This window comes from Ambystoma mexicanum, chromosome 8 (genome assembly GCF_040938575.1).
Source record: "Ambystoma mexicanum isolate Mex_15411 chromosome 8, UKY_AmexF1_1, whole genome shotgun sequence".
NCBI lineage: Eukaryota > Metazoa > Chordata > Amphibia > Caudata > Ambystomatidae > Ambystoma > Ambystoma mexicanum.
Window position 1 is genome coordinate 695,534,886 of NC_090929.1, and position 22,207 is coordinate 695,557,092.

Genomic DNA, 22,207 nt, shown 5'->3' on the forward strand with positions numbered 1-22,207 from the left:
GTCCGCCCCCACGACACTGTCTTGCTTAAGCAAGCTGCTCTTGTTTGCCAGAGATGTTGGAGGGGCTGGGGCAGGATCAGTGTGCCCACGCAATGAAAATATCACAGTAGCACTGCCACTCGCCTGGAAATGTTCAAAATAATAATTAAAAAATGGTGCAATTTCTTTCATGTGGCTTCTTTCCAAATTCCACACTGCACATTTCCACTTTAAATCACTTCCATGACACAGGTACACCCACTTTTAGTACATTAAGCGATCCATAGACACGCTGTACAGTAGAAGCCTACCAGGGTAGCTCAGCAGGTTGTCAGACCGATGCTGAGATGTTATATATTCAAAACTACAGGTTGTTAATCGTATGACTTTTTGCAATGCCTTATAAAAAAAAGTGCTATACAATGTGTTTGGCCAGGGTATGGGTTGGGCTGGTTGCTTGCTTATATGCAGGGCTGAGATGGAGATATTTCTGCCCCTGTAGTGAAAATCAAAATTTGGCACCTATGAACCCACAGTTTAATTTCCTAAAAACTGCTGTCAGCATGACAGAAGCATTAATTTGTGATTAACCAGTTTAACAAGCATATAACATCTTTATAGATGTAACTTGTGCTAAAACACAGAGGGGTACACAAATAATGATAATGATGTGTTATTTATATAGCCCCTTAAACCAAAGCACTTTACAGAGCACATATTTACATGCAATATCACCCAACCGAAATTGGAACTCATTTATCGACCTTAGAAAGATTAAAGGCTGAGTTGGCCTTGCCGGGATTTGAACCTGCAACCTGCAGATCACGCTCAGATCGCAGCAGCAAGCGATCAACCCGCTGAGCTATCTTACCAGCAAATAACGGAGTATGTGTGGTGTCTGACAAAAATAATTTTCAAAGAAAACTTGTGAACTTGTGCATTTTTCAATTTCAAAATAACTTTTGTTTTTTCTATTGAAGTGTGAAATGCACATTTGGAAAACAATAGTGTGCCAAGCATGTAGAAAGCCTGCAGAAAACACAAAGGAAGGGGCACAACAATTACAGCATATTTGTGTGTTAGTCCAACAAATATCTCTTTTTGAGACAGCTATCAATAAATAATAATGCAGCAAAGTGGTTATTGAAGTTCTTAATATTTTCATGAAGGCATATGTTATTCCATCTGTTTATAGAGAGGAAATAATCGAGCCAAAAAAATATTGGTAAACATTCAGAGATTTATAAATATCCCCACCCCGATATCGCCCGCTAATAGCTCTCCACTGTTGGCCTCCACTACAAGTAGCTCTAGCTAACGTAAAGGTTGGAGACCACTGCTTTAGGCTCTTGAAAGTTCAAACGGTTGAAACCTATATAAAGGCAGTCCTAGGACGTGCCGGTAAAGCTTTAGCAGTGACGGGTTCTAACCGTGAGGAGCAGTGGGCTAGAACTTGTGTATTTTCGAGTTATGGCGAAAGTGAGGGGGGCTGGCAAAAATATGTACCATAACCGTGTGTGTGTTAGAGAACATACCTGAGTCTGGTAAAGTGGCCGTACACGTTCACTTTACTGCACCCAATTCATCTTCCTTATCCCGTCACCACCGGTTTCTTCTTCCGTCATTCTGATTACACACATTCCTGTACTCTCTATGTCCTTCTAACCTTTCTCCTCCTGGGCTCTCACTTTCTTGGCTACCTCTTCCATCCTTCTTCAAGCTCTTCAGTTTCCACCTCCTGCACTCACTACTCCCCTCTCAAGGGATTTCCACTATTCTTCACTTTCCTCTTTTCCTACTTCCCAGCTTAGCACTTTCCACTCCCCCCCCCCCCCTCTTTGCTTTCCACCTCCTCCAGTTTTTAATCCATACTCCAGGGTTTCCCCATTCTCCTCTCCCTCCTTCTACCTTCTTCTTTGTCACTCCTCTCTCCACTCCTCTAGCAGAAAAAGTGCAAAGGTCTATTCTACATAAGACCGAATGTTGAAGTCCAAATTCCCTGATCCTATTTTAGTCCAAGTCTGAATCTTGTATTCCCGTACAGTTCCAGGGTTATGGTGCCCAGCTGGCTTCTTTGGTTCTTCTCTGGCTGTTTCTTCTTGGTCCATACAATCTCACCCTCTAACCACGTGAGCCAACCTTCGACCATGGGACGCCTTCCCAGGCTCCTAAAGGCAGATGTAGCAGCCATCTGCAACCAAGAAAGCATTATTCTGCAGCCTTGCTTTAAGGAAAGCTGAACCAGGAGGAGGTTTTTCAAACCACCTGAATATTCCCAGAAGAGAACATATTTCGGCTACCAGAATTGCATGCAAATGGCTCTCCATCCAACAAAAAATAGATCTAAAAACCATCTGCCTCACCTATAAAGCACTCAACGGCCTTGCCCCTCCCTATCTCACTAACAAATTTACACTAAGACAGAACACTAGAACCACTAGATCCTCTAATACACTACAACTGACTGTGCCCAAATTCTCCCTCAAAAGAGCTGGTGGTTCCAGCTTCCCAGCTCTGGCTTCACAACTTTGGAATACCATTCCACTGGATATCAAATCTACACCCACCTTCCAGCCTTTCAGAACTAAGGTCATCACCTGGTTACTCAACAATTAACCTACCATGATTGAATGCATACCCTCTGCAAGAATGTATTTTGCACTATGTCAGAATATTATTGTCTATGCACTAATTGCTATCTTGTCAAGTATACCTTTGCTTCATCACTGTACAATTGTGCCCTACCTTGCCTGTAACTCGAAGCTTAAGCGCCCATATACCCTTGGGTCAGGTGCGCTATACAAATTAATAAACAAACAAACAAAACAAACCTCCAATCTCTGGATAATTTCGTGACTTTTACCAGCAAGAATTTCGCCCATCGTGTCACACTGAAGTTATTATTACCCACCATCCAAGGGGTGCCCCCTCCTGGGTTCAAGTCATCCACAGGCTCAGGCCTTTCCTTTGGTGTCTCTGGCTCCTGCCAACAACTGTGCTAAGGCACTTAGTAGGTTTTCTGCATTGGCTCCTTGCCCTGGCCCCTGTGAGCTTTTGGGTGGAGTCCCCAGCAGACACTTGGCAGCACGCCCTGGGCTAGCACAGTCAGTAAGCTGTTGCTTGGCTTATTCTTTATCTCTCCCTCTCACGGCATACTTAGTCCTTAGACAGCTTTCTCAACACTCTCAAAATCCTCGTATATTCCACCTACATGTGTCTCCAGTCAATCCTCCAACCCCTGTTTTCACTAATTAGTGAATTCCCCCTATGGAATGTGGGCCAAGGGTTTAGAACCCGGTCCGCCAACTTAAAGTCAGGCAAAAGCTCACCAGTCAGTGCGCCACTCTGCGCGTTCTCTACTCTGGACCAGTGACGGCTCTCGACCTCTCTGTGCGAGGAATGGGGATCGGTGGGCGCCTCGGTGGCCCGCTTCCAGAGAACAAGCAGTAAGCACCGTTCCCTGTTCGCAGACATTGCTGACGGGCTGCAAGCGGCCCGCTTGTGTGTATATTACTGTGTGCGTCTTCCTCAAATGAAGACTGCGGTACTCGGCCCACTCGTGGGACTGATTGTGATTCTTGCCCTGCTACAGCAGGAAGGATGCGTTTGTTCATCTAAGTACAGAATACAGAAATCACCCATTGGGGAAAGCCAGGTCCATGACATCCTGAAAAGGATAGAGGACGATGAGGGGTAGAATTTAAGGAGTCCCTCAGGTACTGCCTACAGGGATGGTATCACAAAGTGGGTATATGATATGATATGGCATTTATAACGCGCCTCAACACAAGTGTTTCTAGGCACCACAAGATAAGGTAGGGAAGACATAGGGAGGACAAAACAAACGATCCTACTAGGCTTTGTGTCTTTTGGATCATGCAAGTGCGACAAAGAAGTGCAAGGGGAAGTGCAAGGGAGAAGAAGGGGGCCACTTGGCTTTCAGTAAGTGCAGGCAGGGCAGCGCGGCTCTGGGTAAGTGCAAGGAGGCAGGGGTGTGGTAGGGGTTAGAGTTGCAGCCCCTAAGTGCACAGTAGGCCAAGAGGCAGTGCAAGGGAAGACTGGTCGTGGAGGAGCCTGATACCCAGTGAGACTCTAAAGGAACCAAGCAACCAGTCGGTGCAGCATACAGATAAGTTAGCAAGGGAGCGAGAGAGAGAGAGAAGGCAAAGGAGAAAACGAGGGTATTGAGCTGCTTCCAGAACTTCAGGTGGTCCGGCTCAAGTCTGAGAGGGGCAGGGCACCTGCAGAGGAGAGAGATCCACCCCCACTCTCTGACTGGAAAAGCATCTGACCTTCAGAGAGTTGGAGGTAGCTGCTCAGAGAGGATAGTTTCTCCTGGCTTCCAAAGTCTCTTATACTCTGGAAAAGGTCCCCAAAATGTGAAATTGACACACAACACATATACCCAGTATGCTTTCACAGTAAATGTAATGCACTGCCAACACTGAGCCAGTGAACGTTCAACAGCATGTATGGGTAGCCACATACTCTAGGTTATTTTCCTGTAAACTATTATTCATATTTTACACACAAAATAAATTATAACATATTTAGGGTGCACCACAGCAGACCAAGAGACAGTACACAAATGATGATAAACTAGGAGCGGTCCATTTCAGGGGGGAACAAGACCTCATTTTCAGCGGTGCCAGTATTCACACCCAAAGATTTATCACAATGATGCACTTCTCCAGCATGCAGTACTCACATTGAAGTGCCAGAGTGTGAGTAGAGAGATGACCATGGCTGTGGTGGTCCTCCCGCGTCCGCCGTGGCAATTGAACACAAAGGCTGGATGGGAATCTTCAGCTAACACGGCCTTCATGGACTCCAGCAGCATGTCGAAATCCTGAGCAAGGAAAATCGGAATCAAACACATTTTAATGTAACTTTTTTCATTTCTTTTTTTTTTAAATGCATCCCATCTTTCCATTATATACACACTTAACAAAGGAGTGTAATATCTAGGGGCGTGAACATAGGGCCGCTTGTTTATTCCCACAAGTTAGTTAATGGAGTCAAAAGGATAATGGGTGCATCTTTCCCGCAGCCCCCACAAATGAAATAATGGCCACGAGCTGTTTTAGTTTGGGCTACGAGGTGGCACTTTATCACCACCTATAAGCCAAAACTATTGCATTAGAGTACAGATAGGGAGAAATGGCAAATGAGGAGGGACACCAAGCTTGTAGGTGTTGTGTGGGCATTTATCAACCCATTCACTGCACATGGCCATGCAAATCCCTATGGCTAATCCCACCCAGTTCCTGCCCCTCCCTGCCCAAAACACTTCGTCATGAGAACTCGCTGAGCTCGCTTTAACCAAGCCTTACCATTAAACTTTTCACTCGAAGTGTCTGCCACTGCTTTCACAAAGCAGTCTTCTGAGAGTTAACTATTTAATTGGAGTTGTAAACATCCTACCGGTGTAATACAAATGTATTGATCAGGTCTGCCTTCAGCCACTCGATTTATAAGCAGTATGTATCTCCTTCATTGAAGTCCTGTTAAAAACAAGCATTGGCAAAGTCAACAGTCTTGGCTTGTGTATAAATATTAGGGATTTGCCAGGAAGTGCAATTACATGGCCAGGTACTCGCACCCTTTTGCACCTGCTACCATCAATGGCCAGTTAATACCACTGCAGCAGTGCCTGGGAAGTGCCTTTCCGATGCCTACACAAAAGCCCAATCTGTTGGCATTGCCAATGCTTGTTTTCATATGTTGAGACCACTCACTAGATCACCAGTCCGCACTTGGCCTGCTGAACAATTAAATCCTTCATGGCAAATGTGACAGTTTGTAAATGTGAAAAAGACGGACGCTAAGCAACACTGCTCGCTCCATTTCTTGTACAAGCCATTGTGGGATTTAATCGCCAAGGAACTGACGTGTCAGGCAGCGCTTCCTCTTGTGTGTTTGTAATGTGAGTTTTTCTAATGTTTATACTGTGCCCATCCCCACCGTTGTTGTCTCACGGTGCCTGGTATTGGCCGGGTATTGTCAGACCTTAGTCTGAAAAGGAAAGGGAGGAAGTGATAGGAAAGAGAATCTAAATAATAGAATTGCAAAAAACAGAGTAAAAACAACTGCGATTAGTAGGAGGGGATATAGTTGTCAAAGTAGGGATACGTGTTTCGGAAACGTGATAGTTATTGGTAAGCATGAGTGTAGGACTCGGGAGAGTGCAAGTCTGAGTAGAGCCGCGTTTTATTACGATGGCAATATCTAGATCCGACAAAGCATGGCACTAGGTGTAGTTAGATGGTGAGTGGTTGCGTGATGGACCTATGAGGTGCTCAAGCAGGCCCTAGTAGTGATGTAATAGTGGTGGATGGCTTTCAAGAGGAGAATTAATTATTGAAAATCATTTCCTATTTACCTATTTGAGTCAATATGTGGGCTGTCAAGAGTCACCTCAAAATACTTTCCCATTGCCGAGGAGACATCATCCCCAATTCAAATACACATGTGGCACCGGGGCTCTCTGAGAACGCTTCCCTTTCTGGATCCTGTAGAAAGATGTTCTCATTGGTAGCAGTGGGAATCCTCTCTTACATGGAAGTGGTCTCAATTCTGGAATTTCTTGGAGACGAGTCTTTGACCCTCATTACGAGTGTGCCAGAGAGGTAACAACATGCCGGTATTATCGCATACCGGCAAGTTACCACACCGCACACTACAAGCTTGCTGGTAGGTTGGTGGACTTACCTCCAGCTTATAGCTGGAGGTATATCCGCCATCCTACTGGCAAAAACCTGCTGGTATTAGCGGTAATACTGGCAAATCCCCCCACCCATGGAATCGAAATTTTGTGGGGTTACTGCCACTTGGAATCTGCTGGTAAATCCGGCAGACCAGCTGGCGGAAACAGTATTAGTGTGGTTATACCGGCGGGGTGCCGGCAAACTTGTAATGAGCCCCTGTGTCTTTGTTTCAGCTGACATATTGTACCAACATGCATCAGCAAATCGATTCGGATACAAATCAAATGTCTCGATTTCATCCAGTTCAAGAAGTGCAAACTTTTAAATTTCTTTTTGACGTTCAGCTAAAGGGGTGTGATCCGGTATTATCTTGCGTCTACGCAAAGCAAATGTTTTGTACTTCAAGTAATTCTCGGCAAGGCATTTGGTGAGGCAGGAGCAAGAGTTAAGAGCTCAGGGATGGGACCTTCCTTTAGGGATAGAAATGGAGATGGTTGGAGTAGAATTCAATTGAGAGTCGGGCCCTATATAGGCAAGGAATTAGAGTAGATTCTAGCAGAGACACATGATTTGTTTTCCAGAATCACAGGTGGCCATTGATTTTTGAGGGTTTAAGAGAAGGAAATTACAAAGACGAGACAACTTTTTCAGATGTTGGTGAAAACAATCAGAGAAGCATCTTGGATTTCTTGGGTGATGGGGCACAAAATCAGAAATGGTCACACGTTTGCTTTAGTAGAGAAAACAAAATCACAGAGGAATACCTGTGATTTTTTGGGTGATGGAGAACAATATCAAAGTAGCAGCACTGATTATTGGATGGAGAAGAAATAAAATCACAGTAAGGTCTACTTGGCTTTTGGGTGCACAACAAAATCAAAGAGGCACACATGATTTCTTTGGTGGATGGCGGCGTGACCAGTGGTAGAAGTGTATCAAGAAAAGTAGTGGAGCTGTGACCCTGGCAATGTAGAGAGTAGGCAGGAAGGGATCAACGTGCAACACATTTGTCAAGGGTTGCAAGCCATGCTGGCTGACAGCCAATTGAGTTGAAACAGGTTTAATTTTAACTGGAACTCCTATTGGGTGTTAAAGTGGAGAAGTGTGAAAAAAGTAGCGGAACTGTTCACAATAACAACATAAAAGTTGTGGAACGCCGCCCCCGACCATTCCCGCTCACCTTGACCACTGTTGGGGGAGAATACAAAAGCACAAAGGCGCACGTATGTTTTTTGGTGCAGGCACATGTCTTTTTGGTTGTAGGAGAACACAATCACAGAGTGGTATTGTTGCTGCAGGAACACATCAAATACATATGTCTGACTCAATAACACCAAAACATGCAAAGGGTTTGTGCTGGGGAGCAGTCTACCCCTCAGGCTTTCCTGAATAGCTGCTTCAGCTGCACTGTGCACTGGAAAAAAACACATTTATTGTGGTTCCTTCAGCTATCGGACAGCTGTAGATCTCTGCCGTTGCTACAGGCTGCTCTGGTGTTTTAGAACAAAACGTAGCAGCGCACGCAGACGTGGCCGCCACGTTAGATGGAAGTCATCAAAGCCCATGTCTGACCAGCCGTTTCTAAAAGATCCTTTAAAAGAAACAGCTTTATAACTAATGGGCTCTCTACCACTTCCGGGGTTTCGATTCCCAGGTATCAGGTAATATTTGTCCCCATACATAATGTTCCATACATAATGTCGCTGGGAAAAGCCATTGGTGACATTATATATGGTGACAAGTTGCGGGGATGTCCCCTGCTCCCATTAAAATATTTTTTAAATGGGGGTTGTGGACGTGTCCTGTAAGAGGAATCAATTCAACACTACAGCTAAGTCAACGCCTAGTCTATAATACTGAATGAAAACCCTTATTGATATATCTTTATGTCCAGTTCATGCGTTCTGGATGACTACCCCTATATAACACCCCTCTCTTGGAATCCTCCTGACCCCACTGAGCCAAGAAGTAGTTCTGTTTTGCAAGTTAAAAGGTTTATTTGATAATTTAAACACTAGAGATATATATCACACTTTAGAATAAATTAATAATTGAATATCACACTTAATCTGATCAGTAATCAATAATGGATAGTCTGGCACTAGCACACTTCTTTATAATCAATGATCACATGAGTGGTTATAGGATGAATAAGATAGCAACAATACTTTTATGGTTTCAAATGGATGCAAGGTGGAATGAAAATGCAGTACAGAAACTACTCAATATGCGTTCAACAAAACAATGTAATCACTTTTCTCTGGCAATCCCCTCCCCCCTTTTATGCAATGCAAGGAAATGGAAGGAAAGCACACAGTTCTCAGAAATGCAATCAAATGTAATTCAGTTCACCCAGCAACTTAGACTACAGAAGTTGAAAACACAGGCAAAATGCTTTTAAATGTGCTGGAAATGAAGAAAAAATATGCTAAAATGCTTTTAATTCCCTTTAGAGGTTCAGGGTGAGTGAAATCAAGTTAATATTAGCTCAGGCTCACTCTAGCAGTGATGCAGGGATAGTTTTTATGAGGCAAACGATTTTTTTTCAGAGGAAAGCAAAAGCAGCTATCTTTTTGCAAGTGGAGAAATTTTCAAATCGCGGCAAAATTCGCGGATGCGTCTGGCGCGATTACAGAGGAACTACAAGGACTATCACTATCGTTTTGGGGTCCTAGGAAAGCCTAGGATCTCAGCTTCCAGATGAAAGTTACTGCAAGTCTCTAGCACAAACGGTCACGGAGATATGAGCGATTAAATAAAGGTCGTTTTTCAGATTTGAAATTTTAAAGTTCAAAAAGACAAGTGCAGCTTGCAACTAGAAAATGACAGGTGACAGCTATGCAAATGACAGGTGACAGTTAGGAGACAGTTCTACTTAGATTAAGCTAGATTGAATTATATTATTTTAACTAGGAGATTGGTTCTGCACAGTTTTCTAGGTACTCACACTATATTCTTGAGTGAAATGGGCCTCGCCATGGATCTGGTCAGGTTTTAGACGGGACTCTGGTCTCTGCACTTCACAGTGATCTGGATCTGCTCTCTCTCTGGATTCTGAAGATTGAGGGATTTAAAGTCTGGATCTTTCTGCACAGCTTTCTCTGGAGATTGATGGAGGTAAAGTATGGATTTTCCCGGCAGAGCTTCCAGCTGCAAATGGATTTGAAAGTCCCTATCTGTCCTGTCAAATTTACTTAAACTGCTGAAATCCACAGCTCAGCCAGTCTTGTTATACACCTTCAAGTCACTTCAGAATATAACTTTACATTGGATCCACCTCTCAGTAAGTCTTTCTTTGGCTTGCTTTGGGTTCATTTATTCAGTTTTCTACAAAATCTGGTGGTTTTAAAACGCCGGCTTTTGGATAGTGGTGAGTACTGGTACTGCACCCCTTTTTGGGATTTAAGAAAATGAATTCCCAACAGTTATGGGTTTGCTTTTGGCAATCAGCATCACCATTCCCAATGGTTTCAGACTACTGTGTGGGTAGTGCAATGGTGGTTTTTAGGCAGTGTCCTTCTGTGCCCATAACATCGGCAAAAATGAGTGGCAGCCTATTCTTCCTGCATTTCCCTGTGCATTTTCTGGGAAGCTCTGGCCATCATGATGTTTTCATGTCAGTACTGCACAGTTTTGAGGTAGGGCTCGGATGCATGGGTAAATACATCCCACAGTCCCCCGCTTGTTCAATGTAATAATGTATCTGCAAAAAACAGTGACTTTTTTGTCGGGACATTTTTGTGGGGACGTTATTACATGGAATCGATTCCCAGTGGAAGGACATGACAGCCGTATGCAGATGTGAAGTCCTCAAATCTGATGTCTAAATGCTGGTTAGAAATGCGTGCCTGTGTTTACTTCCTCCTTGTATGGGAATGAAAATGAGGCTGAGAACAACAGAGACATATTGGGCCTCAATCCGTGTTCAACAGTGTAGGCAATTTTCTGTGGTAATTCAGCTACTGTGACTTTTTTTGACGGCAAAGGAATTTCTGTTGATTTTACTGTACCGCCAAACTGAGTTTGTAGGTGAGGTGGAGGATTTACCAGAGCTAAATCCTCCATTTCGCCACCAAAAATCCATAGATTTAGCATAGTGGAATGACAGCTCAGGACAAATCAGCCAAAATCCCCACAAGTCCTACGGACTCCAAAAAAAGGGATCAACATCGCCTTAGCACCACACATGATCCAGCAGTAAACCCGCTGGCTTAAGCAGCGGTGACGGTAACCAAGTTTGTCAGCAAATCCACAGAAGTATGGTCAAATTACCACCATACTCGTAATGAGGCCAATTGACTAAACTCGCGCGATGCAATCATGGGCCATGTGCTACATGGAACATGTCTGTCGGGGGACAGCAGGTTCTAGGCAACTTACCCTGGATGGATTTGGAATGAAGTGGATCAGTCCACTGGCTGCCTGCCGTGGGATTGGTGTGAGCATTATAAGGTGCGTGCAGCCAGGAGCTTGTTCTCTGGCTCCTTCCCGCCATTTGCTGAATGACGCGGCTCTCGGGAGAGCCCTTCATTTAATCTCCAGTTACACTAGGCCATTGCCACTAGGTCCCATGGTTACTGCTGGGAGCATGGGGGGGGGTATGAAATTGGTCCAGTGATCAGAGTGAAAAGGCAGCAGTCTCTCCTGTTTATTGTGCACTGCCCCTAGTTGATATTTGATGCCTTTTTTGGGCAATATTTACTGGTATTAGGGAGCGCACCTTATACGTTTTGCGAAGTAAACTGCCCTTTAGACATTGTAGATCTGCCATGCACTTTATTCTCCTAGCAAACACCAAGGCGGTGGCATGAATGTTAATTACCTACCTTCGAAGAGCACTGCAACAGAGACCTTCTAATGGAATTGTTTTAGATGGTTCTCTTTTTAAATCTGCATTGATTGTATGAGTCTGTTTTTAATATTATGCTAATTACCTTATTTTAAATTATGGTTTTATTATACTGTTGGTTTATTGTAGCTGATTTATTTACTTTTATGAAATGAAATTATTTGACTGACTCTGTTCCTTGGTACTCATTGTGTTAGGCTTATCTGAGTCATGGTCTGCACAGTCAAGTTCCCGACATGAATTGAATTGAATTATTTGTATAGCACCTATACACAATATGTTTCAAAGTGCTTCAAGGAGGGAGCGAACACGGGAGAATACAGTTACATTCTTACAAGTCCTTGCGACAATTCAGAATGCGAAAAATAAAACAATCTTAATCAGCCTGCCAGCATTTCAGATGCAAGTGCAAGGAACAATAAGGGGGCAGGGGTGGGGGGGGATGTTAACCGAACAAGCAGTTACATTACCATGCCAGACGTTGTAGTGCGGAAAATGAACAAGAGGAGGGGGAAGAGTGGGGGGTGGGTATGGACTGAGGGTGAAGGAGCGGAACAAGACAAGCAACTAACATACTGGGTCAAACGATGATTCAGATTAGTGCTGGAGGGGGGGGAGGAGAAGTAGGGTGGGAAAGGGGAGAGACAAACAAGCTGCTACCACAATGTCACGTGACAATGATAGAGTAAGTGCTAGTGTAACAGTAGAAGGGAGGGGATGAGGAGAGTGGATGAAAAAGACAGGCGGCTGCAATTACTATGCCTGACGGCAAATGAGGTAGTGCCGGACTTTAACAAGAGGAGGGGAGGGGTGAGGAATAGGGGAGGGCAGGGGATGAGAAAGACAGGTGGCTACAATTGCCCCCCAGTTGTCCCCCAATGCAGAGCTCACACAATTGCATTGTGGCACTAGAGGTATGAAGCACAGACTAGGAACTGAGTCAGGTTTGGGAAGCTGCAGCCAGACCCAGGACTTTACGTCATTGGGGGAAAGACGCAGAGGTCTAACATGTACCTCCGTGGAGGAGCCAGGGAGTGCAGCCAAATCCCACCCCGCCCCCGCGCACCTCCTCGTCTCCATGTCTTGCATTGCCTATTTCCTAAGTGGCATGAAGTGAAATAAACAAGGCACTTGGCAGTGTGCATATTTCATGTGTCGAGTGGCGAGTCCAGATTTCGAAGGTGGCGATCCTAGTTCCTCGTTGATATGCAGATTCTTTAAAACATGTAATGGACGCTTGCTATTGTGTATTGCAATGTTTTCTCCTCCGCCCTTTTATGCTTACCGCTAACATGTATTTCGCAGAGGCCCTACAAACCACAGGCATTTTTGCTCCATGCAGTTTGCTAATTTGCTCTGATATACCATCTCGACAGCAGTGGTAAAACGTTTGTTAGTTTTACTGGCTTTGTAGGGCAGCCTCAGTGCTGGGATTCGATTGGCAGAAGGCTTTTGCAGTGTTTGCTGTAAAATGGGACTGTTTGGTGTTTTATGTTCCTTGAATTCTTTATAAAGTGTCCCCATATTCCTGATAGGTTTTTTTCCGTAATGAGTTATGTGACAGGGTCCGCAAACTGGTGCTGTTAAGGAAGGGAGGGAATCCGCCCCCACCCAGAGAACATTGCTGGTGTGTGTGCCGGGGGACCGCCTTCCCTCCCTTCCCTGCAATAACAGTACGTCCAGCCCCACAGTACGCCAGCAGAGCCAAGCCGCAGGGGGAGCCTGCCGGGAGAAGATGCCGCAGCCACGCCGCCCCATCTCCCGCTATGCCGCGGTGTATGACGTGCGCGGCAATACCAGCAAGTCCAGGACGTGGCCCGGCAGCCCTGCAGCAAGGGGAGCAGCAACTGGGGCAACACTGGTCACTGCAGGAAGAACCAGAAATAAACCCACTAAAACACCAGGGACTTTGTTTAAAAAGGGAAACATTTCCCCAACAAGACCTGTGGATTTTGCAGAGCCAGTACACACTCCATGGAAGAAATGCAGCAAGAGGGGTGGGGCATACTAGCCTTTTTAAACCCTGAGAAGCTCTGCCATTTCCTTCCAAATGTCGAACACCCACATCCAGGTAAGTAATTGGACAGGGTAGGTACCCAATCCTCAGAGGGGTAGGGGTGGGGTTGTAGCAGATGCTCCCTGTTGCTGGATCCCGTACACAGTGACTCGTGGCTAACTGAAGGCGGACCCTAGCCAGTAATGCAGAGGCTTCAGTTGCGTTGTAGCAAGACCCGAGCGAAGGTTCAAGAAGGGCAGGTCGACCCATGGGAGACTCCGAAGAGGCCTGGGCTGAAGTCCTGTTGGTAATTCGAGCTGCAAAGCAGTAACACAGGGTCGTCCTATGCAGTGCTCAATCCCCACGTTTATCATCGGCATAAGCAAAGGGTTATGTCCAGCCCTACCCTACCAGTTGAGGAGCCTTACTGAAGAGAGGGTCCCAGGAATGCCCCCCCTTATCCCCATGAACATGAGTCAAGAACACAGAGCCACTCATTATTTTGGCATCCCCCAGGAGCACCAATGACTGACACGTACGCAGAGAGGTATTCTCTCAGACAGCCATTCCAACCTTATCCAGTCAATGTCTTTATGGATACAGGTGCTTCAACAGTGATTATGGATCCAAATGCCATAATGGACAGCATTGACTAAGTGCCGAGAAACCACTGTGCTGACATCATTAGTGACACCATGACATAGCCGCGTTAGTCATGAAGCACACTCGCAGCCATACGCAGCTTCACATGAAAGCATACTCGTATCCATGAAGAACACGCTTACACAGTTCTGTAGATGGAGAACAGATACATATACATACTGTCAAAAGCTTTTATTATTTTCCCATTAGCCAAGTGCTGATACGCTGAATGCAATGCAACAAAGAGATGCAGAGCAAGCTTGCAGATGCTTATGGCAACTAACCCTATGGAACTACAGCAATACATAAGGAGACTAGTAGGACCAAATAGGACTAACCTATAGGAAATAGAGCATAACAAGTGTGCAGAAATCATATTGTAAATCCAATGAAGATCGCAGACGGCCTCAAGCCACACGACAAGGGATGAAGGGCAGCAGAACCGGGCTGCAGAGAGCAGGAAGGCCAGAGCTCACCGCCAAGGTCAGAGACAAACAACACATTCCAAACTTAAGATGACAAGGGGCCATCTGCAGAAAAACAGAATAAATCCTCATAATTGCAGACCCAGAGAGCTCGATTTTGTGATCCACAGCCACTTGATGTGGCCGAGTTAGCCAATAGGTATTCACCCGCGGTGGGAAGACAAACAGTTCTCAGCAACCCAAACGAGAAGTGAAACAAATGTTGCAACGTGGAGAGCACTCCCATAGGCAAAAGTGGTGTTGCTACTAAATACATTGGGAACAGTGTCATTTCACATCACCTTGAAGAAGTGCACAGAGGGCTGAGAACCAAACTGGGTCCCAGGCCTCGGGAGACCAGTTCCAGCCAATCAGGGGACAGAAATCCAGGGGTGGATGGCAGGGGGCAAAGGCAAATGGTAAGTCTGTGACCCAGCAATAATGTAATACATAGTTTCTTGGGGACAAGGCAGGCCAGCCACCTGACATGGGAGGACCAGTAGAGTAAGGTGTATACATACCTTCTTTGGGGTCTACCACTCAGGAACAACAAATAAACATTAGTGATAGGTTTTTGGGGCAGGGCCCAGGTGCTGATGCGATTTTACATCAGAACAGGGAGACACGTCTTGTGGAATTAGAGATTCTAGAGATCTGTCAGTATCCTGTATTATTCCTCGATTTTTTATTATAGTTGTTTTTTGTAATAAACAACAGTTATAAGTTGCCCTTGGCGGAGTACTGCGTTTATTCTGGGGAAAGGGTTGTTGGGCCCTTGGGAGGTGAGCTTGTAGCAATCCCCAGACCTCTGATATAACGTGACCCCTCCAACACCTGTCTTACCCTCATCTGTGGCTTCAATGCAGAGAACGTCGTGATGCAACCCCTGAGTGTCCACTACGCATAGGACAGCCGGAGAACAGGATTCCGGTGAAGGGGGATCACTGCAAGAACAGGCTGTGGGGGCCATGGCTGGGGAGTGAGATCCAAGGGGGCGTGCTAGACACACTATACATACACAAACTAGCAAGAACCTCTTTGATTGGATGTTGGTACATGTGGTCAGTATAAAGCCTGGCAAATTAGATACTTTGTCTCACTCTTGTTCTGCTTCTTGCAGGACCCACATGGAGCGAAGGAGAGGAGATTTCATTGGGCCTATTATGGTCTGTGCTGAAGCTAATAGGAGAAGGAGAACACATTTGTATATCTTGGAAGGGATACGTTGGCTTTCAGAAAGAAGGGACTATTTTGTTTGTTTTGAGTCAAACTGAACTAACAAGCTCTGTTTTCCTGACTAAAAGTACTTTTTTATTTTACTGCAATACGGTCTCGATCCCCCATTCCCACAGGGACATTGAAGGAGGTGTGTGGGAGTGCGGAATCGTGGGTTAGTTGGGTGAGGACAGGAGGCGGTCGTGGACATCCGAGAGACCAATGGAGGCGAGAGTGAAAGGAGTGTGGAGGCGATTGTCAAGGAGGGGGGTCTATGGAGTGTTTGTGCGAGAGAGGGAGTGTGTGAATATTAGAGGTAGAGTAGGAGTAGTGGTGGAGTGGAGTAGTGGTAGAAGTGGTGGGGGTAATTTGGAGTGAGTAAACAGGTAGTACGAGTAGCGAGTGCAAGAGATAAGTGGTAGAGTGGAAGTGGGAGGGTGCGCCAGACAATATCCCTGAGTGGCTCTGGGGGTCGGACCCGGGACCAGCAAGAGTGGTGAGCAGGGCACAATAACCCTCGGAAATTCTGAGAGAGGAAGATAGTAGTAAGGTGGGGTTGTTAGTAGTGCGATAGGAATAGTAGTAGATGGGGGACTAGGTAGAGAGAGAAAGTGAGTGGAAAAAAGAAGTCAACTATTTTCATAAAGGAAGGAAGGAGAGACATTAACAGAGACAGAGGGGTAGTTAGAAGTACAAGTGTTAGTAAGAACAGGAGTAGGAAAAAAAGATCAAAGGGTGGAAGTAGAAAGGCAGAGTGAGAGATTGGAGGTACAGTGGCGAGGTGGGACGATAACAGCTTAAGAGACCAGTACAGCGAAGGGTCAGGTGCGAGAGGGTGTGAAAGAAGTTAACGTGACGCTGGGCGAAAGAAGGTACCTAGGGAGTCAGGTACACGATTTAGGGAAAACACCTACAGCGCAGGAAGTGAAAGACACACAGGTGTTACCGATCTGAGAGATACTTATATCCCTGATAGGGATGTCTGCGTTAGGGAGGCAGGAATCCAGCCTGGGGCAGACGGGAGAGGAAAGGGCCATGCCTAGCGCCAACCCCACTAAGATCCCAGTAAGGCCAATTAACTTGAGTCCAAAAGCCATTCTATCAGTGATTTTAATGAACACCCTTGGACTTGTTATCGCAGTCAGTGTGATTCTTTGTGACAGGACCACCCGGTCACAGTGATGATACAAAAAGGTAAAAACTCTGTGTTAGATTGGATCTCTCCAACTAGGGCCTTCTTCATTTATTGCTGTTATTAGAGTTGTAATGAGTAAGCATATGTTATAGTGTCTTGAAGGGCACCCTACAACTTTGTGCACTGTAATATCAGCAGCTTCATAAAGCCACTATTATTGCTTTTGTTGCTCTAAAATTTGAGTATAGTACCTGGATCGCAAAGCCACTTTGGCACTCACTCAAACAGTGCACACCAGTAGTCACCTACACCTTACGCTTTTGGAAGGTGGCCAGAGGACCTACGTCTCACAGAATATGCCGTATCATACTTCAGTCCCTTGCTTGGGGTTGGGAAACCCCCAAATTTAGTTCAACTCAGATTCATGGTCTGTGACATCATATGGGTCCGTAACTTCTGGGAGGACCTTATTTATGAGCAGAGATAATTCTGGTGCCAAACAGCGCAATCGCTGCACGAGCAGAGCAGTATTGCAAAGAAATTCCCCCTTTCCTTTTTTTGCACATTCCTCTGACCACGCCTCCTTCCACTGAACACTGTTTGAAGGAGAATGGGTGACAGTTTCACACGCGGAGAGCACCGAGCAGTGGAAGAGTGCACTATGCACAATGCTGTTGCAAAAATGCAACTGCTAAAGAGATTGGAGTCCTCAGTCATGGATCAGAAATGACTCGGTTGTGTACCCTTGTGCTCCCCTTGCTCCAGTTTTGTTCCATGCCGTTGCTGTGCTATTGTTCATTACAGAGTGACATCCAAGAAAGAAATAGGCTAGATTGCACTGCACTGCTGGGAACAGTTTGTATTTGCAAAGTAATTAAAAGAACCTTTGAATTTCCTTTGACATGATTGACCATTCTGTCTTGCTTGAGCGATTGGCTGGGGCGTGACCAGTCAGTTGCCTTGCTATCCAGGATTTGTTCTTTTCTTTCTGACTGGACTCAATCTCTTTCACTTTCTTCTTTTCGCTCTGCTCCCCCCACCCCACTCACTTGCGGGGATCCTGTCATGTTTAATGTCTATATCCAGCCCTTGACCAAGGTCATCCGCTCCCATGGCTTGCTTTGTTACTCTTATGAGGACGTACTCTTATGAGGATGACGCAGAAATGAGTGTGTGCCTGGATCTCTCTCGCCCTGATACTGCTTGCAGGCTGAGCGGCTGCTTGAAGCCGTCTGCGTTTCAATGTGCAATAATTGGATTAGGCGGGCTGGAGACAAGACGCAGGTGCTTGTAGTTGGCCCTCCCTCTTCTGCAGCCCTTTGGGGTCCTTGTGTCTGACCCTCTTCTATTGGCCCATTCCCTTCACCGGTCCTTATTGTGAAAGATTTGGGTGTTAGAATATCAGGCTCTTTATCAGTTGACGCTCAGGTTAGTACAGTGTGCCAAAGGGAGTATGTTCTGCTTACAGTCTTCCGTAAAGTCTTTCCTTTTTTACCATCTTAATTGCGGGCACCAGTGGTTGCTTCACCGGTTCTGGCCTCACTGGATTACTGTAACTCCCTTTTTTTGGCACAGATCCTGCAGAATTCGAAAGCAAGAGCTGCCACTCTTATGCCTATTGGGCACTAGCTGGGATACCCAGAGTTGCCCGTGATCTTATCGAGTGGTGCCTCACGTGCCCTGGAGAAAGTGGCTCTTGTCCTCTGGTTGACAAGTCGTGCTGTTTGTTGTTATGTTCAGAAGCTCTTGATATTGATTTTCACTTTGCATCAGATGGAGCTTTTCCAAGTGATGTTGGTTTTTTTGGTTTTTTTTGTGCGGCATGTTTCAGTCAAAGAAAGATTGATTGAGCTCTCTTCTCCTAAATGAACTCAAACTGTAACCTTGCCATTTCCCATATTTCGAGTGGCGTGATAAACATGTTTCTTTAATTCCCTTAGAAAATGCTTTAATAAACACTTTCGAACTGTATACAGTAGTAATACATTTCAAAGGAATAACCAACACATCGAACATTTTGCTTCAGACACTTTTCAAAATGTTGCCTCCTTCTAGTACCTACTGTAGTGAATCGGGGTGAGCATCAGTAAATGAGGGGGTCTACAGAGTGAATTCTTTGCATCGAAACAGACTACAATCTGGCCCCAGACAAATGTGGAATCCATGCTAAATTTGGCAGCAGTGGGTTTAACGGTGTGGATTTGTATAGCCAGACAAACATACACACACACATCCCAAAAGCCGGACAAACATACACACATACATACATTCAGCTTTATATATAAAGATTCATATCACCCCTGTGCTCCTCTGTCTGCACTGGCTTCCCGTGGTGAAGAGCATGCAGTTTAAATCCCTTTGTTTTGTCCGCCATGCATGCCTCTATGGAAATGGTGCAGAATATTTAGCACTAAATTTCGCCCCTATAGTTTCATGTGTGCCTTTCGTTCTGATGGTTGCCTAATTTTGACTCTGCATTTTAAATACGCCCGCATTGGTGGCCATGCTTTTTCTGTAGCCGAAGCACTATGGAACTGTCTCCCTCGAGCGCTTTGCGCTACTGATCACCATTTTTTGTTCAGGCGTTCTCTTAAAACGTACTTGTTTTAGCTGAACTGAGCCTTCTTCTCGATAGCCGTTTTCTTGCCTAGGTTTATCCAGCGCCAAGATGCCTTGGGGTGCATGTCACGCTTTACAAGTGATTGTAACATACCATAACAAAGTACGATTTTTTTGCAGACTATTTTCTATTACTGTTTTCAGTACCATGTACATACTGTTCTGTATTAGGTTTCAAATGGAATCGCATAATGCCGTACGTGCATCAGAGTGTGGTTGTATGATAACCTTATTTTTTTTTTCCATAGCCTCAATGGAAAGAGTACATATGACTGAGTACACTTTGACAAGTGTTTCTTAGTGCAGATAGTCCCTTTTCAGTTGCCCGCTGCAGAAATTTCACAGCTCATTGAACGGGTTACTTGGGCAGGCACCTTAAAAACATTACGGAGATTTGAAGACTAGGCTGCACATAACTGACCGCTCTTTTGTGGATGCCAGAACTGGGAACACTAACTTGCCAAATGAAGTCCATTGCCAGAAATTACTTTCCCCATTGTGCCACTGGACTCGCAGACATGGACCGAAACTCCACTTACACAAATCAAGGTCTCACAGAGTGTAATTAATTACATTATTTAATCTATTTAATTGTTTTTTTTTATAACGCGCCTAATATCGTACTTGAGATTGGTTTCTAAGCGCTGATCCGGGATTCGAACCTCTGCTGCTCTCGTGGTCTTGTTTCCAAGCCAGCGCGTTGCCCCAGTGCTATCTTCTGTTCACAATATGTACAATGGATGAAACTCTTTTTCAAGCAATGCATAAAGTTGTCACAATTCCACTGAACCAAGCACTACGCCACATTGTAGCCTTTCTCTCAAGACCTGACGGGGCCCAATGGGAGGAGGAATATCGGGTCTGGGGTGGACTTAACAAATATAACGCTAAGTTATAAAAAAGGCCACCAACATCACCTGAAAAAGGGGAATCCTGAAAAGCCTATGAGTAGCAGCATACAAGGTTGCAAAATCCATCCCCTCCAGACAAGCGGGCCTGCCTGCAAAAAACTAATAAACACATTGGACAGCCTCTTCGGAAGGGCACAACAAGGATCCAAAGTCTTAGGATTATTTTACACTACAAGTTTGAAAAGAGGAGGAACAATGTCCGCTTTTGTGAGCTGCATCAATACTCTGCCAGTGGAGCATCAAAGGAAAGGGGTTGCCACACAAGAGACTTATTGCCTGCAGCATATCCTGAGAGGGGCCAAACTCCCCCTAACCCAAATGATCAAGGATGATGTGGCAGTTTACGCTGGAAAACAGAACAGACATCCTTCCATCACCACAAAAACTGATAAGGGATCAGGTGCTGGAACCATGAAGTGGTTGAGGGACAGTCCGCCTGCAGCAGCGCAGACTGGGAAAACACCAATGCACTAGAGAAAGAACTCTACAATCTGCAGCAGGTATAAAGCATGACTGGACATCTCTGCCAAACGGAGCACCTCATCCACGCATGACTGAAGAAAAGGTGCATCCAGAGAAAGAGAACGCCTGCTATATTGGCAGGCTATGGAGGCTCATGACCGCCTCAGGATGTCACACTCTGGGGCCCGTCCTCCGCTGGAGGTCTTGTCACAGCTGTAGAGAGGGAGGCCATTCCATGAGAGTGTGCCACAAATAATCAAGAGTTACAAAGAGGCTCACAACTCTGGTCCCTGGAGCAAGAACGAACACCAGAAACTCAACAGCAACAACCTCCACGGAAACACCCAACCAACTAGTTGTTTGTTGTCAATGTCTAGCACATCACAAGAACGCTATGATGATAGCTCTCAGTACACCATGGTTCATGGGCTCTACTTCTTCGCCTACTAGACACCAACCACTGGCAGGACGGAATCTTCTTTGCGTGGCAAATACAGCCTGTCAGTCCAAGCAGTGTATCAAGCTCAAGCTACCACAAGAAGGATCAGGAGTTCAAATGGATATTCAAGTGGTCACTCATCTGCACCATCAAAGAGCAGAATCCCAAGCATCGCCATCATAATGGACACCAGCTTATCTATGTTCGGGGCGTTGGCAAGATTCTTGCCAAGACCTGCAAGCCCTGCCTTTAAGGAAGCATGCAACCGTAGTGAATTTGGAGCATGCCCTGTATTTGGCAGCCCTCCTGCATCACCAGTCTACGATTTCATGCAGGCAGTTGAACGCACCATTTTTGTTTCCATCTTGATTACCCTTTGCATTGTCATTTGACCCCTTCTCTTCCTCAAAATCTGCATTTGAATCCTCTGACCTTCTGTGATCACTTTTTGTGGACTTCTGTGACTGTGTGTTTGCACCCCCAAGGTCATTTCTTGGCTAGAATCTGCATCTGCTTCTTGGATTACCTTGGACATCCCTGGTTGGCTTGATTGTGTACAGACAATTTAATTCGGAACATTTTTGCCATTGGGCAATCGGGTGGACTCTGCCATCCCTCAGGTATTTCCCTCCATCAGGCCAGAGCAGGTCCATGCCACTGATACAGTAGTACAAGCTGCACTATCTCAATTGAATATTCCCGCTTCCTGCCCCGCAGCATCAAACTTCAGATTTCCCCATCGGCTAGAGCGAAACAAGTTGCATGCAAAGGCAGAACTGAAATCCAATG

General features: G+C 45.5%; 1 protein-coding gene across 2 annotated transcripts in view; it reads right to left on the reverse strand.

The window, feature by feature from the left end:
• The window catches only part of PALD1 (phosphatase domain containing paladin 1), a 1,254,976-nt gene that overhangs the window by 417,048 nt on the left and 815,721 nt on the right, over positions 1-22,207 (reverse strand). For both annotated transcript variants that reach the window (XM_069610500.1, XM_069610501.1), the window contains exon 16: positions 4,688-4,828. In XM_069610500.1, the coding sequence (XP_069466601.1) occupies positions 4,688-4,828 (141 nt within the window). The remainder of the gene's footprint in view (positions 1-4,687; positions 4,829-22,207) is intronic.